Here is a 16945-nt window from a genome sequence, read left to right as displayed (position 1 = left end):
ACTGTTCAGTTTCTCACAAAAAACGATCGTTTCGTGTCTTAGGACATCAATGTATCGTCACGAGCCGCAGGGTGTAATTTGGATTTGTCTGTGTATGTTTTTCTTTCCTCTAAAAATTTGGTCACCATTGACTGCCATTATTTGACTGACAGACTACACCGGTTTTTGTTAAAAATCTTCGTTTATGTTCTGCTGAGGAAACAAAGTCACCTACATCTTGGATGCCCTGGGGGTAAGCAAATAAACATCAAATTATCATTTTTGGGTCAACTATCCCTTTAAATTCAGGTTTGTTTTCACTCTCAGAACACATACTTTTGCATCGTTTTTGTTAAAGCTGGTTGCTATTCACTGTCAATATGACTAGGCATATTGGCAGTTTTCAATTTTTTTTCTTTTGTTGTATAAAAAAACCCTAGAAAACCATGACAGACAAGTAAATTTTGATTATTCCATTTTTAATGGAAAATGTAAAACATCTCTTTAACTTCAATGTACATACAGTAGCAAACAACACATACAGCAAATAAAGCACACCATGTTATAGAAAATCATAATTAATATATATTTATATATGTATATTCTGCTATTTACATATTACATTTCAGCTGAAAATTTCACAAGATTTTTTTTTTTTTAAACAAACACATGATAAACTGCAATTCTTTAATATTCTCCCTCTGCACAGTGAATGTTTGCCAAACTGTAAATAATTTAATGTTGCTTAAACATAATAAAACCTGTCAGTTTGGCAGCTGCTGATGTGATGGAATGCTGCAATGATTGTGTTGGAATCGCTGCTCTCTCCAACCGTCCAAAACACAGCATGACAGCATGGTGAACACTTGCAGTGCAAGAACTACTGATAAAGAACATGTCGCGAATCATTATCGCCTTTGGAAAAACATGTATTTGCCAGCGTCGCTCTTTCTAACGGTCTTCTGCATGTGTGGCGAGTGGAAGTGATGGCCTTTGAAGTTCATTGCACCTGTTTGGAGAGTACAGTGTACTACTTTTATCCCTCTGTTTGTCGTACCTCCAACCCCTTACTTTGCTTCCTGTCCGTGCAGGAAGACACAATGGGGAAGTTCAAAGAGATCAAAGAGAAGACAGTGACATCGTAGAGGAAGTCACAGAACCTTGCAGAGTGGCCCATTTTGTTGGAATCAAGTTTAAGAACAGAGATTTCTTCCTGGAAAATCCTGGGATTGTCTTTATGCTCCAAGGGTTTGGACAGAGGAGGAAATGCATTGTCAGGACTCCTCCTGTTTCACATCATCTGTGATCTTCTCCTTCAAATGGTTCCGCAATGTGGCTATAGCATCTTTTACAGAGTGATAAAAGATGTTCTTCACCTGAACAATAAAGGGAAAGCAATGTTACGTGAAGCAGTGTTGTGCGGCATGATGCAGCAGAAATGGAAACTACATGATTGACAAATTTGGTCACTAGTAGGTACCTGGAGTTTGTCTTCATAGTTCACTTGGTCTTTGAGAGGGCGAAGCTCTTGGGTTAGGTAATAGGAGTTGTGCGCATGTTCAGGGGACACAAAGTCCACATTCACTTGGATGCAACTGTGCAGATTCATTACCTAAAAACACACAGCATGTATAAATACTGAATACTGAATACCTACTGGAGAAACCAGTCATCCTTCAAAAAGCCCAGGGCAAATTGCTTTAGGAGGATGTAGCTAGTGAAGTGAGTGTGGTAATGTACCTGGTGCAGGGCTCCAGCAGGGATCATAACAGCATCTCCATGGAACTGGAGGAGTGTGCGGCTCTCTACGCCATATTCATCCTGTAGCCTCTGTCTCAGCCTGGGGCTCAGATACCAGCCGCTTTCGCGCAGGGGGTCGGCATCACCGTCCCACTCTGAGTCTGAGTCTGCCTCTGGATCCGCTTCAGTCTGCTGCTCAGCAGCGACCTGCAAACACACACAGAAGCATGAAGATCAAGATGAAATATAAGCTATGTCGTCTTCAAAGCAATGAAAGCTAATGGGCTGTTTAAGAGCATAAACAGAGAGAACAACAATGGGCCCAAGACCGAGCCTTGGGGCACACCATACTGGATCAGCATTGTATCGCACTCTCATAAGCTTTACATGATCAAGTAGTGCAGTACCTTTTGTAGAAACTCCTGGATCTTTTGTAGATCTTTACTCATGTAGATGTGCCACAGAGCACCTGGCATCTCATTAGGGTCTTTCAGTCGTTTCTTTACACTCTCATGCAAAACTTCTCCTTCCAAGAGCTTTAATGCCCCTATCACAAAGACAGCCAAATTAAAGCAATCTTACAGGTTGTTGCTCATAGTGTACCATAAAAGTTCTTATGTTGGCATTTTAAAAGGACAACAATATATTTCTTACTTTAGTAATTTAAAAGACTGCTTTAAGCCTGAGTCTAGTACAAGCATTTTAATTTTCATTAATCAACATTCAAATAGTTTTAAAGGTACGACAGCGTTTTAGTGCCACATAAAAAAAAATCTAAAATTACGAGATAAAAATAGTCAAAATGTTTTGAGAAAAGTCCAAATTTGAGAATGAAGTCAAAATGTTTTGAGAATAAAGTCAATGTTTCAAAATTAAAGTCAAAATGTTTCGACAATAAAGTTAAAATTACGAGAATAAAGTTGAAATTACGTGAATAAAATCGAAATTACAAGAATAAAGTGAAAATGTTTAGAGAATATAGTCAAAATTATGAGTCAAAATGTTTTGAAAATAAAGTTAAAATGTTTAGAGAATAAAGTTGAAATTGCAAGAATAAAATCAAAATTACGAGCATAAAGTCAAAACTATGAGAATAAAGTTGAAATGTTTTGATAATAGTGTCAAAATTGTAACAAAATTAAAACTACGAGAACAAAATTGAAATGTTTCGAGAATGAAGTCGAAATTACATTAATAAAGTCGAAATTACGTTAATAAAGTTGAAATTACGAGAATAAAGTGGAAATGTGTAGAAAATAGACAAAATTATGAGAATAAAGTCAAAATATTTCAAGAATAAAGTCGAAATTAAGAGAATAAAGTCTAAATGTTTAGATAATATAGTCTAAATGTTTTGAGAATGTCAAAATTGCAACAATAAAATCAAAACTACGAGAATAAAATTGAAATGTTTCGAGAATGAAGTCGAAATTACGTTAATAAAGTTGAAATTACGAGAATAAAGTGGATATGTTTCGAGAGTAGTCAAAATTATGAGAATAAAGTCGAAATTAAGAGAATAGTCTTAATGTTTCGAGAATAGTCAAAATTACAAGAATAAAGCCAAAATGAAATGTTTCGAGAATAAAATCGAAATATTTTGAGAATAAAGTCAATGTTTCGAGAATAAAGTCGAAATATTTAAAGAATAAAGTCGAAATTACGAGAATAAAGTCAAAATTTTTCTAGAATAAGGTTGAAATTACAAGAAAAAAGTTGAAATGTTTTCAGTATAAAGTTGAAATTACAAGAATGATTAAAGCTGCAAGCAGCGTTGACCGGGCCCTCGCCGACTGGCAGTCGCCATCCCGATAGCATCAGGAAAACGGTGCCCAGTTGGCACATGCATTCACAGTAACCCTTTGGACTAACCCTAACTGTCTCTCCTCCTGTCTGACTCTTTCTCTTGCCACCCATCCCCCCTCCACTTACCACACAAACACACACATAGAGTGCAGAGCAGAGTGAGATCAGATATGTTTTTTAATTTTCTTTCATTCGTGGAGTTTTGTATAATTGTGAAATGAACTGTGTTTAATCAGAATGAATAGTTATTTGTATGAAAAAAGTTTCAAAGAGTTAGGATGCTGCACTTTAAATATATAATAAATCATTGAAAATTGAAAATGGAAAATGAAATTCTAGGCAGGCTATCTGCCTCAAAAACACAGGAAACAAATATTTGAATGTATTTTGTATTTTTATTTATTTGCCATGGCAACAGCATTTGATGCATCAGAGACGCCTTTACAGACTCTCATCGGCCGTGTTTTTACATCATTCTGATGAAGTTTGAAGAAAATCGAGTACAAATATATTGTTCGTTGTTCGTTCGTGTGTTAGTTCATTAACCATTGTTAACAAAAGAGACCCTATTTTAAATAGTTACCATGTTTTATGATCTACAACCATTTTTAAATATTATTTTAATGATCTATAAGCATCTGTGAAATAATTATAAACAAATATATTAAAAATAAATACATATTAACTTAGTTGATGTATTTGTTCCTCATTCTAATTAAGTGAACTGAGCAGTATAGTGTCATACTTATAAGATTTTTTATTCTATCAGTGAGATTGTATATATGTATATAAATCATATAATTTTTCCTTAAAAGATTAAAAAAAGATTTTAATGCTCTTTAAGCACCTATACAAAATAATTATGTAAAAGTACACTGACAGTACAGTATATATTAACTGATTCTATGGATTATTTTCATTCTTATACACTGAGAATGAGCTAAATAGCAGCATTATTGTTCAAACGATTCCTTATCTTATGAGGACCTCTAGTGTTCATCCCTGGTACTAGAGCTTTAATCTGACAATTTATATGACACTTTTAATGTTTTTGGGGCCTCTGAGCATGATAACATTTTGAAACTACACGTATTTCCTAAGAATTTCTTGTTCTTTATATGTAAAAAGTTTTGATGAGTTAGAATAATGCAATTTAAAGATATATGGAAATAACTCTCCATCTTTTTTACTGTTACTTTCATAAATCACCACATCAACACCGTTCAAGATATCCCAAAGCCGTTCACATTTTAACATCTTCAGTATCTTGGCACCATGTTGACAAAGTTTGATGTGCACTGTCTGATTCTGCTATGAGTGATATGAATTTATTCAGCTATATTTTTCCAAAAATCCACATTCAAATCAAAATAGCTGACTTCCTGTTGGTCGTAGCTAATGGGTGTAAATTTTTTGCAAAAAAAATCTGGTGAGCAAAAATTATTAGGCTGTAGTTAAGAACTGTTAGTTTTATGAACAGTTAGAATGTTTTGTATATGCAGACAAGGGCTTTATGATGGGCCTGATTTGAATTTAGAAAAAAAAAAAAAATTCTTAAACATGTTTGAAGTTCTTAATAGATTTCACTGTTGCACATTTAGTCTTTTTATTTTTTTACAGTAATGTGCATTTTGCAGTTTGTTTACATGGTGTACATTGGATGCACATATTTATGACTTCTTGTTACAGTATTCATTTAAAAAAAAAGTTGTTTAAAATAAACAACTGTGCGCACCCTATTATTAATGTAGATGTGTATTTCAGTAATAAACTTAAGTAGGGGAGTTTTAAGTTACCAGCATTTATATCAAAATAGTGATCCCATGTCTGCAAAACTAACATTTTAAATGAAATATTGATAGCTAATCGATATCGAATCGAAACCATAAAAATAACAATCGAATCGAATTGCCAAATTGGTCACAATACCCAGCCCTAATTCAGATCCTAATGAATAAACAACCAAGAGTTTAAATATTCCCTTCTATCTCCTCCTCTCTGACTCTCTCTTTCCACCCATCCCCCCTCCCCACTCTCACCCTAACACTCAAAAAACACACACCCACTTACCACGCACACACATAAGTGCAGAGCAGAGAGGGATCAGATTTGTTTTTTAATTTTCATTAATTCATAGATCTTTGTATAATTATGAAATGAACGGTGTCTGATCAGAATGACTAGTAGTCTGTATGAAAAAAGTTTCAAAGACTTTGGATGCTGCACTTTAAAGATATAATAAAATTACGGCTATCTTTTTTTACTCCGATTTCAATCAATCACCACATCAACACCGTTCAAGATATCCTAAATCTGCTCGCAATTTAGAATCTTCAGAATGTTGGCATCATGTCAAAAAAGTTTGGTGTGAATTGGTTGGTTTTCCCGAGAGAAGTATATAAAATTCCACAACCTGATTTTTCCAAATATCCACATTCAAATCAAAATAGCCGACTTCCTGTCGATCGTAGCTAATGGGTGTAAATTAGAAATGTTTCTGGCTTGATGAGATCAATATATGTACCGAGTTTGCTGACTGTAGGACAAACTAAACCCCCAACTTTTGTCAAAAGGTGGCGCTATGGAGCGCCTGCTCCACGCCCATTTATGGGCTTTTATCAGTGTCTAAATATCATTAATACAGATGTGTGTGTGAAGTTTCATGAAATTCTGAGTATTTTAAGTGGCTCCAAAACACAAAAAGCTAAAGTTAAAGTTTGGCACGTTGCCATGGCAACATGATAAAAGTTATCGATAATGCAATTCACAGATTCTCATTGGCCGTGTTTCAACATTATTGAGAAGAAGTTTGAAGCAAATTGAGTAAAATTAAGAGGTTGATTTAAAAGCATTTAGAAAACGTTGCGCTTTGTGCTGCCAGTTGGTGGCGCTATAACTTTGACTCCTAATAGTCACATCTCTGTGATCGGCATCATAAGATGAACAAACTGCTGAAGTTTGGTCAAAATCAGACAAAGTGTGTTAAAGTTATTAGACACTTCCTGTTTCTCATTTCTCGCCATAACTTTGTCGCCCCGCCACGGCCAAATCGTTCGAGATATCAAAAATCCCCTGGCAATTTTGCGTCCCCAATGTCTTGAGATCATGCTGACCGAGTTTGGTGGCCATCGGTGGAAAGGTCTAGGAGGAGTATTTCAAATTCCATTGCATGCGCTTTTTAGACATCCCTGAATAGCTGACTTCCTGTTTGGTGAAGCACGGACTGTGAGCACGGAAGTTGTTCGGCCCGATGAGGTCTATATGTGTATGAATTTTGGTGACTGTAGATCAATTGGTGTGCACTCCAGAGTCCCTCAAAAGTCGCAATTTTTAATGCTGTGCCACGCCCCCCCCAGGTGACCCCCCCATGTCAACGTCTGTCCGGCCCTGATGGCCGCAGGTTCCAATGTGTGTGCAAATTTTCAAGAGTTTTCGTGTATGTTAAGGGCCCCAAAATCCCCCAAAACATTGAAAAAAAAATAATAATAATAATTAAAGCTGCAAGCAGCGATGAACGGGCCCTCGCACACGGGCTCACCGCCGACCGGTGGCTTTAGGAACACAGCAAATGGTGGGTAGTATGCTTTTAATACAGTAAAAATAGGAGAAATATGTCAAAGTCACTTAAATGTGCCAAATTTCCTGCTGCCAGCTGGTGGCGCTATGCCTATAACTGATTATTGGCATGTAGATGTGTTCAGGCCACCACTTTCATCAAACATATGAAGTTTGGTGCAGATTGACCTTGGTATGTTTGAGTTAGTGAAAGACATGATATATCTTGCTGCCAACAGGTGGCGCTATGATAATATCTGAATATTGGCCTTTAGGTGTCTTCAGGCCAGGACTCTTACCAAACCTGTGAAGTTTGAGGCAGATCGGACATTTTATGGCTGAGTTATAACAACTTCTATGTCCATGGCGAAACATCAAACTTTGTCACGCCGCCACAGACACGCCCTTTAACGAAAACTCAAGATCTTCGCAATTTAACATCTCTAAGGCCTCTAGATCAGACTGACCAAATATAATGTTGATATCATTAAATCTCTAGGAGGAGTTTGATACAAGTAATTTCCTGTTGCCAACAGGTGGCGCTGTGATTATAATAGAATATTGGCCTTCAGATGTGTTCAGGCCAGGACTCTTATCTAATATGTGAAGTTTGAGGCAAATCGGACATTTTATGGCTGAGTTATAACAAGTTTTATATCCATGGCGAGACCTCGAAATTTGTCAGGCCGCCACGGACACGCCCTTTACCGAAAACTCAAGATCTTCACAATTTTACATCGCTACGGCCTTTATATTAGACTGACCGATTTTGGTGTTGATCTGAATAAATCTCTAGGAGGAGTTGGTTGTAGAGTACAGCATGACACTTCCTGTTGCCTGCAGGTGGCGCTATGACTATAACTGAATATGGGCATGTAGATGTCTTCAGGTCAGGAGTGTTATCACACATGTGAAGTTTGGGACAGATCGGACATTGTATGCCTGAGTTATAGCAACTTCCTTTTTCATGGCGAAACATCGAAATTTGCGAGGCCGCCACGGACACGCCCTCCGATGAAAACTCTAGATCTTCACAATTTAACGTCACAAAGGGCTTTAGACTAGACTCTGCAAATTTGGTGTTGATCCGAATAAATCTGTAGGAGGAGTTCGTTCAAGTACGACACCTGAAAAAGGCAAAAATGACACAAATTTTGTTGAGAATATTAATATTAACCGACTTCCTGTTGGGTTCCGGATTTTGCTCCTAGAGGCTTTTTTGTTGGTATTGGTGTGTTACATGTGTGTACCGATTTCCGTGCATGTACGTGAATCACAGCTGAAAGCGCACACCGCGGAACGTGTAAAGGTGGCGCTGTCGAGCCATTTTGCCACACCCACTTCTGAAACCCATATCAGACGTAAATTTTCGCCAGGTCTGATGTGTGTGCAAAGTTTCATGAGTTTTCGGGTATGTCTAAGCCCTCAAAAATGCGATTCATTTTGGAGAATAATAATAATAATAATAATTAAAGCTGCAAGCAGCGATGAACGGGCCCTCGCACACGGGCTCACCGCCGACCGGTGGCTTTAGGAACACAGCAAACGGTGGGCAGTATGCTTTTAATACAGTAAATGTAGGAAAAATAGATCAAAGTCACTTAAATGTGCCAAACTTCCTGCTGCCAGCTGGTGGCGCTATGCCTATAACCGATTATTGGCATGTAGATGTGTTCAGGCCAGCACTTTGATCAAACATATGAAGTTTGGTGCAGATTGACCTTGGTATGTGTGAGTTAGTGCAAGATATGATATATCCTGCTGCCAATAGGTGGCGCTATAATAATATCTGTATATTGGCCTTTAGATGTCTTCAGGCCAGGACTTTTACCAAACATGTGAAGTTTGAGGCAGATCGGACATTTTATGGCTGAGTTATAACAACTTTTATGTCCATGGCGAAACATCAAACTTTGTCAGGCCGCCATGGACACGCCCTTTAACGAAAACTCAAGATCTTCACAATTGAACATCTCTAAGGCCTCGAGATCAGACTGACCAAATATAATGTTGATATCATTAAATCTCTAGGAGGAGTTTGGTACAAGTCATTTCCTATTGCCAACAGGTGGCGCTGTGATTATAATAGAATATAGGCCTTCAGATTGGTTCAGGCCAGGACTCTTATCGAACATGTGAAGTTTGAGGCAAATCGGACATTTTATGGCTGAGTTATAACAAGTTTTATATCCATGGCGAGACCACGAAATTTGCCAGGTCGCCACGGACACACCCTTCAACGAAAACTCAAGATCTTCGCAATTTAACATCATTAAGGCCTTTATATTAGACTGACCGATTTTGGTGTTGATCTGATTAAATCTTTTGGAGGAGTTTGTTGCAGAGTACAGCATGACACTTCCTGGTGCCAGCAGGTGGCGCTATGAGTAAAACTGAATATGGACATGTAGATGTCATCAGGTCAGGAGTGTTATCACACATGTGAAGTTTGGGGCAGATCGGGCATTTTATGCCTGAGTTATAGCAACTTCCTTTTTCATGGCGAAGCATCGAAATTTGCCAGGCCGCCACGGACACGCCCTCCGATGAAAACTCTAGATCTTCGCAATTTAACATCACAAAGGGCTTTAGATTAGACTCACCAAATTTGCCGTTGATCCGAATAAATCTCTAGGAGGAGTTCGTTCAAGTATGACGCCTGAAAATGGCAAAAATTACACAAATTTTGCTAAGAAAATTAAAAATAACCGACTTCCTGTTGGGTGTCAAATTTTGCTCCAAGAGGCTTTTTTGTAGGTATTGGTGAGCTAGATGTGTGTACCGATTTTCGTGCATGTACGTGAATCACAACTGAAAGCGCACACCGCGGAACGTGTAAAGGTGGCGCTATCGAGCCATTTTGCCACACCCACTTCTGCAACCCATATCAGACGTAAATTTTCGCCAGGTCTGATGTGTGTGCGAAGTTTCATGAGTTTTCGGGTATGTCTAAGCCCTCAAAAATGCGATTCATTTTGGAGAAGAATAATAATAATAATAATAATAATAAACGAAGCAGATCCAATAGGGTCCTCACACCATCGGTGCTCGGGCCCTAATTAAAGCTGCAAGCAGCGATGAACGGGCCCTCGCACCCGGGCTCACCGCCGACCGGTGGCTTTAGGAAAACAGCAAACGGTGGGCAGTATGCTTTTAATACAGTAAATGTAGGAAAAATAGATCAAAGTCACTTAAATGTGGCAAACTTCCTGCTGCCAGCTGGTGGCGCTATGCCTATAACTGATTATTGGCATGTAGATGTGTTCAGGCCAGCACTTTCATCAAACATATGTAGTTTGGTGCAGATTGACCTTAGTATGTTTGAGTTAGTGCAAGATATGATATATCCTGCTGCCAATAGGTGGCGCTATGATAATATCTAGATATTGGCCTTTAGATGTCTTTAGGCCAGGACTTTTACCAAACATGTGAAGTTTGAGGCAGATCAGACATTTTATGGCTGAGTTATAACAACTTCTATGTCCATGGCGAAACATCAAACTTTGTCAGGCCGCCACGGACACGCCCTTTGACGAAAACTCAAGATCTTCACAATTTAACATCTCTAAGACCTCTAGATCAGACTGACCAAATATAATGTTGATATCATTAAATCTCTAGGAGGAGTTTGCTACAAGTCATTTCCTGTAACCAACAGGTGGCGCTGTGATTATAATAGAATATTGGCATTCAGATGTGTTCAGGCTAGGACTCTTATCGAACATGTGAAGTTTGAGGCAAATCGGACATTTTATGGCTGAGTTATAACAAGTTTTATATCCATGGCGAGACCTCGAAATTTGTCAGGCCGCCACAGACACGCCCTTCAACGAAAACTCAAGATCTTCGCAATTTAACATCGCTAAAGCCTTTTTATTAGACTGACCGATTTTGGTGTTGATCTGATTAAATCTCTTGGAGGAGTTTGTTGCAGAGTACAGCATGAGACTTCCTGTTGCCAGCAGGTGGCGCTATGAGTAAAACTGAATATGGGCATGTAGATGTCATCAGGTCAGGAGTGTTATCACACATGTGAAGTTTGGGACAGATCGGACATTGTATGCCTGAGTTATAGCAACTTCCTTTTTCATGGCGAAACATCGAAATTTGCGAGGCCGCCATGGACACGCCCTTCGATGAAAACTCTAGATCCTCACAATTTAACGTCACAAAGGGCTTTAGACTAGACTCAACAAATTTGGCATTGATCCGAATAAATCTCTAGGAGGAGTTCGTTCAAGTACGACGCCTGAAAATGGCAAAAATGACACAAATTTTGTTGAGAATATTAATATTAACCGACTTCCTGTTGGGTTCCGGATTTTGCTCCAAGAGGCTTTTTTGTAGGTATTGGTGTGTTACATGTGTGTACCGATTTTCGTGCATGTACGTGAATCACAACTGAAAGCGCACACCGCTGAACGTCTAAAGGTGGCGCTGTCGAGCCATTTTGCCACACCCACTTCTGAAACCCAAATCAGACGTAAATTTTCGCCAGGTTTGATGTGTGTGCAAAGTTTTGTGAGTTTTCGGGAATGTTTAGGTCCTCTAAAATGTGATTCACTTTGGAGAAGAAGAAGAATAATAATAATAATTAAAGCTGCAAGCAGCGATGAACGGGCCCTCGCACACGGGCTCACCGCCGACCGGTGGCTTTAGGAACACAGCAAATGGTGAGTAGTATGCTTTTAATACAGTAAAAATAGGAGAAATATGTCAAAGTCACTTAAATGTGCCAAATTTCCTGCTTCCAGCTGGTGGCGCTATGCCTATAACTGATTATTGGCATGTAGATGTGTTCAGGCTGGCACTTTCATCAAACATATAAAGTTTGGTGCAGATTGACCTTGGTATGTTTGAGTTAGTGAAATATATGATATATCCTGCTGCCAACAGGTGGCGCTATGATAATATCTGAATATTGGCCTTTAGGTGTCTTCAGGCCAGGACTCTTACAAAACCTGTGAAGTTTGAGGCAGATCGGACATTTTATGGCTGAGTTATAACAACTTCTATGTCCATGGCGAAACATCAAATTTTGTGACGCCGCCACGGACACGCCCTTTAACGAAAACTCAAGTTCTTCGCAATTTAACATCTCTAAGACCTCTAGATCAGACTGACTGAAGATAATGTTGATATCATTAAATCTCTAGGAGGAGTTTGCTACAAGTAATTTCCTATTGCCAACAGGTGGCGCTGTGATTATAATAGAATATTGGCCTTCAGATGTGTTCAGGCCAGGACTCTTATCGAACATGTGAAGTTTGAGGCAAATCGGACATTTTATGGCTGAGTTATAACAAGTTTTATATCCATGGCGAGACCACGAAATTTGCCAGGCCGCCACGGACACACCCTTCAACGAAAACTCAAGATCTTCACAATTTAACATCGTTAAAGCCTTTTTATTAGACTGACCGATTTTGGTGTTGATCTGATTAAATCTTTTGGAGGAGTTTGTTGCAGAGTACAGCATGACACTTCCTGGTGCCAGCAGGTGGCGCTATGAGTAAAACTGAATATGGGCATGTAGATGTCATCAGGTCAGGAGTGTTATCACACATGTGAAGTTTGGGGCAGATCGGGCATTTTATGCCTGAGTTATAGCAACTTCCTTTTTCATGGCGAAGCATCGAAATTTGCCAGGCCGCCACGGACACGCCCTCCGATGAAAACTCTAGATCTTCGCAATTTAACGTCACAAAGGGCTTTAGATTAGACTCACCAAATTTGCCGTTGATCCGAATAAATCTCTAGGAGGAGTTCGTTCAAGTATGACGCCTGAAAATGGCAAAAATTACACAAATTTTGCTAAGAAAATTAAAAATAACCGACTTCCTGTTGGGTGTCAAATTTTGCTCCAAGAGGCTTTTTTGTAGGTATTGGTGAGCTACATGTGTGTACCGATTTTCGTGCATGTACGTGAATCACAACTGAAAGCGCACACCGCGGAACGTGTAAAGGTGGCGCTATCGAGCCATTTTGCCACACCCACTTCTGCAACCCATATCAGACGTAAATTTTCGCCAGGTCTGATGTGTGTGCGAAGTTTCATGAGTTTTCGGGTATGTCTAAGCCCTCAAAAATGCGATTCATTTTGGAGAAGAATAATAATAATAATAATAATAATAAACGAAGCAGATCCAATAGGGTCCTCACACCATCGGTGCTCGGGCCCTAATTAAAGCTGCAAGCAGCGATGGTAGGGCCCTCGCACTCGGGCTCACCGCCGATCGGTGGCGAATGGTGGGCACTATGCTATTAACACAGAAAATGTAGGAGGAATATGTCAAAGTCATTGATATGTGTCAATCTTCCTTCTGCCAGCTGGTGGCGCTATGCCTATAACTGAATATTGGCATGCAGATGTGTTCAGGCCAGTGCTTTTATCAAACATATGAAGTTTGGTGAAGCTTGAACATGGCATGCTTGAGTGTAAGTCATGACATATCCTGCTGCCAACAGGTGGCGCTATTACAAAATATTGGCTTTTAGATGTCTTCAGGCCAGGACTATTGGCAAACATGTCAAGTTAGGTGCAAATTGTACATTGCATGCTTAAGTTAGTGTAAAACAAGTAATTTGCTGTTTCCAGCTGGTGGCGCTATGACTATAACTAAATATTGGCATGTAAATGTATTCAGGCCAAGACTCTTATCAAACATATTAAGTTTGGGGCTGATTGGACATTGCATGCCTGAGTTACAGTAACTTCCTGTTTCATTGCATTAAGAGTATGCTTTAGCACTTAGCTAAATGTTGCTAACATGTTTCTAGCATGTTGCTACCCTATTTAACACTTGTTGATATTTTTAAAATGTTGCTGGGCATCCACAACAGTATTAAACATGTGACTTCCTGTTGCCAGCAGGTGGCACTATGACTATAACTGAATATGGGCATGGGCTTGTGTTCAGACCAGGACTCTTATCAAACATATTAAGCTTGGGTCAGATTGGACATTGTATGCATGAGTTACACTTATTTTTCTTTGTATTAATATCATGCTTTAGCTCTCAGCTAAGTGTTGCTAGCATGTTTTAACAAGATTCTAGCATGATGCTAGCCTATTTAAAACTTGCTGACGCTTTTTATTATGTTGCTAGGAGTCCGTAACACCATTAAACGTCACTTCCTGTTGTCAGCAGGTGGCGCTGTGACTATAACTGAATATGGGCATGTATATATCTTCAGGCCAGGACTCTTATCAAACGTGAAGTTTGGGGCTGATTGGACATTGCATGTCTGAGTTACAGTAACTTCCTGTTTTATGTCTTTAACAACATGCTTTAGCACTAAGTAAGTGTTGCTAGCATGTTTGAGTACGTTTTAAACTAGTTTAGCACTCAATGGCTTTTTTAGTGTGTTGCTAATAGTGTGTCACAGTGTTAAACATGTCACTTCCTGTTGACAGTAGGTGGCGCTATAACTATAACTGAATATTGGCATGTAGATATCTTCAGGCCAGGACTGTTATCAAACATGTGAAGTTTGGGGCTGATTGGACATTGCATGCCTGAGTTACAGTAACTTCCTGTTTCATTGCATTAAGAGTATGCTTTAGCACTTAGCTAAATGTTGCTAACATGTTATAGCATGTTTCTAGCATGTTGCTACCCTGTTTAACAGTTGTTGAATTTTTTTAAAATGTTGCTAGGCATCCACAACAGTATTAAACATGTGGCTTCCTGTTACCAGCTGGTGGCGCTATGACTATAACTGAATACGGGCATGGGAGTGTGTTTAGGCCAGGATTCTTATCAAACATGTTAAGTTTGGGGCTGATTGGACATTGTATGCCTGAGTTAGAGTAACTTCCTGTTTCATTGTATTATTAGCATGCTTTAGCATATTAGCTAAGTGTTGCTAGCATGCTTTATTATTTTTGTAGCATGTTGAATATTAAGTTTGGGTCAGATTCAACATTATATACATGAGTTACAGCAATTTCCTTTTGTATTTGTATTAATAGCATGCTTTAGCTCTTAGCTAAGTGTTGCTAGCATGTTTTAGCATGTTTGTAGCATGTTGCTAGCCTATTTAAGACTTGTTAACGCTTTTCAATATGTTTCTAGGAGTCCGTAACAGTGTTAAACATGTCATTTCCTGTTGTCAGCAGGTGGCGCTATGACTATAACTGAATATGGGCACTGACGTGTGTTCAGGACCGGACTGTCATCAAACATGTGAAGTTTGAGGCAGATCGGACATCGTATGCCTGAGTTATAGCAACTTCCTTTTTCATGGCGAAACATCAAAGTTTGTCCGGCCGCCACGGACACGCCCTTCGACGAAAACTCTAAAGCTTCGCAATTTAACATCGCAAAGGCCTTATGATGACACTCAGCAAATTTGAAGATGATCGGATAAAAACTGTAGGAGGAGTTCGTTAAAGTATGAGGCCTGAAAATGGCAAAAACTGCACAAAAATCGTACAGGAAATTCAATATAACGGACTTCCTGTTGAGTTTCGGATGTTGCACCAGGAGACTTTCTTGTAGGTATTGGTGTGTTACATATGTGTACCGAGTTTCGTACATGTACGTGAAACGTAGCTCGAGGGGCACTCCGTTGAAATTTTATAGGTGGCGCTATCGAGCCATTTTGCCACACCCACTTTTGAAAACCATATCAGATGTAAATTTTCGCCAGGTCTGATGCGTGTGCAAAGTTTCGTGAGTTTTCGGGCATGTTTAGGCCCTCAAAAAGACTTTTCATTTTGGAGAAGAAGAAGAAGAAGAAGAATAATTAAAGCTGCGAGCAGCGATGAACGGGCCCTCGCACCCGGGCTCACCGCCGACCGGTGGCTTCAGGAAATCAGCAAACGGTGGGCAGTATGCTTTTAATACAGTAAATATAGAAAAAATCTGTCATAAGTCATTTAAATGTGCCAAACTTGCTGCTGAAAGATGGTGGCGCTATTGCCTGTAACTAATTATTGGCATGTAGATGTGTTCAGGCCATCACTATTATCAAACATATGAAGTTTGGTGCAGATTGACCTTGGTATGTTTGAGTTAGTGAAAGATATGATATATCCTGCTGCCAACAAGTGGCGCTATGATAATATCTGAATATTGGTCTTTAGGTGTCTTCAGGCCAGGACTCTTACCAAACCTGTGAATTTTCTGGCAGATCAGACATTTTATGGCTAAGTTATAACAACTCAATGAAAACTCAAGATCTTCACAATTTAACATCTCTAAGGCCTCAAGATCAGACTGACCAAATATAATGTTGATTTAATTAAATGCAATCAATGCAAGGACTTCAGATAATGCCAACTGTGAACCAATATGCTAAATTTTCCCTATACTCTGATGATGATGATAAGAACATGATTCATGATGATAACAAAATGTTATTATTGCTTGCTTTACGTCCACCACTTCTGCTTAAATGTCATCGTTACCTATCTGTACAATTTTTGTGTGGATATTGCTTTGCAGGTGACTCCTCCTGTTATAAGACATCACTCTTAAGCGCTACATAACTAAGAATTAATAAGGAAGACGGTGCCCAGTTGGCACATGCATTCACAGTAACCCTCAGCCAGTTTGGATTTAAAGTTTACAGAATTGAAAGGGTTAGACTTTAAAATCAACACACAGACACATACACACAAAATATAAAATGTTGCCATTCAGTTTTATTCGTTAGCATTAACTATATTAGTTAACATGACCAATAAATAAATAGCATTTATTAATGTTAATTAATATTAAGCGAAAAAAGTATTCATATATAATTTATGTACTGTGAATTAACATGAACATGCACACAGTTCATGTGGGTGTACAGCAATACACAATAAAGTGCTCTATAAACGCTTCATTCTTTCAAAATATCTTTAAAAACAAGT

General features: G+C 38.8%; 1 protein-coding gene across 1 annotated transcript in view; it reads right to left on the bottom strand.

The window, feature by feature from the left end:
• Positions 1 to 1008: 1008 nt before the first annotated feature.
• jmjd1ca (jumonji domain containing 1Ca) overlaps positions 1009 to 16945 on the bottom strand; it is a 128679-nt gene continuing 112742 nt past the window's right edge. The window contains exons 24-27 of the mRNA XM_073827005.1: positions 2127 to 2266; positions 1720 to 1926; positions 1460 to 1591; positions 1009 to 1355 (exon numbers count right to left, since the gene is read on the bottom strand). Of these exons, the coding sequence (XP_073683106.1) occupies positions 1254 to 1355; positions 1460 to 1591; positions 1720 to 1926; positions 2127 to 2266 (581 nt within the window). The 3' untranslated portion in view covers positions 1009 to 1253. The remainder of the gene's footprint in view (positions 1356 to 1459; positions 1592 to 1719; positions 1927 to 2126; positions 2267 to 16945) is intronic.

This window comes from Garra rufa, chromosome 21, assembly GCF_049309525.1.
Source record: "Garra rufa chromosome 21, GarRuf1.0, whole genome shotgun sequence".
In the NCBI taxonomy this organism is placed as follows: domain Eukaryota; kingdom Metazoa; phylum Chordata; class Actinopteri; order Cypriniformes; family Cyprinidae; genus Garra; species Garra rufa.
The sequence above is the reverse complement of the archived record's forward strand: the minus strand, read 5'-3'. Positions and strand labels throughout refer to the sequence as shown.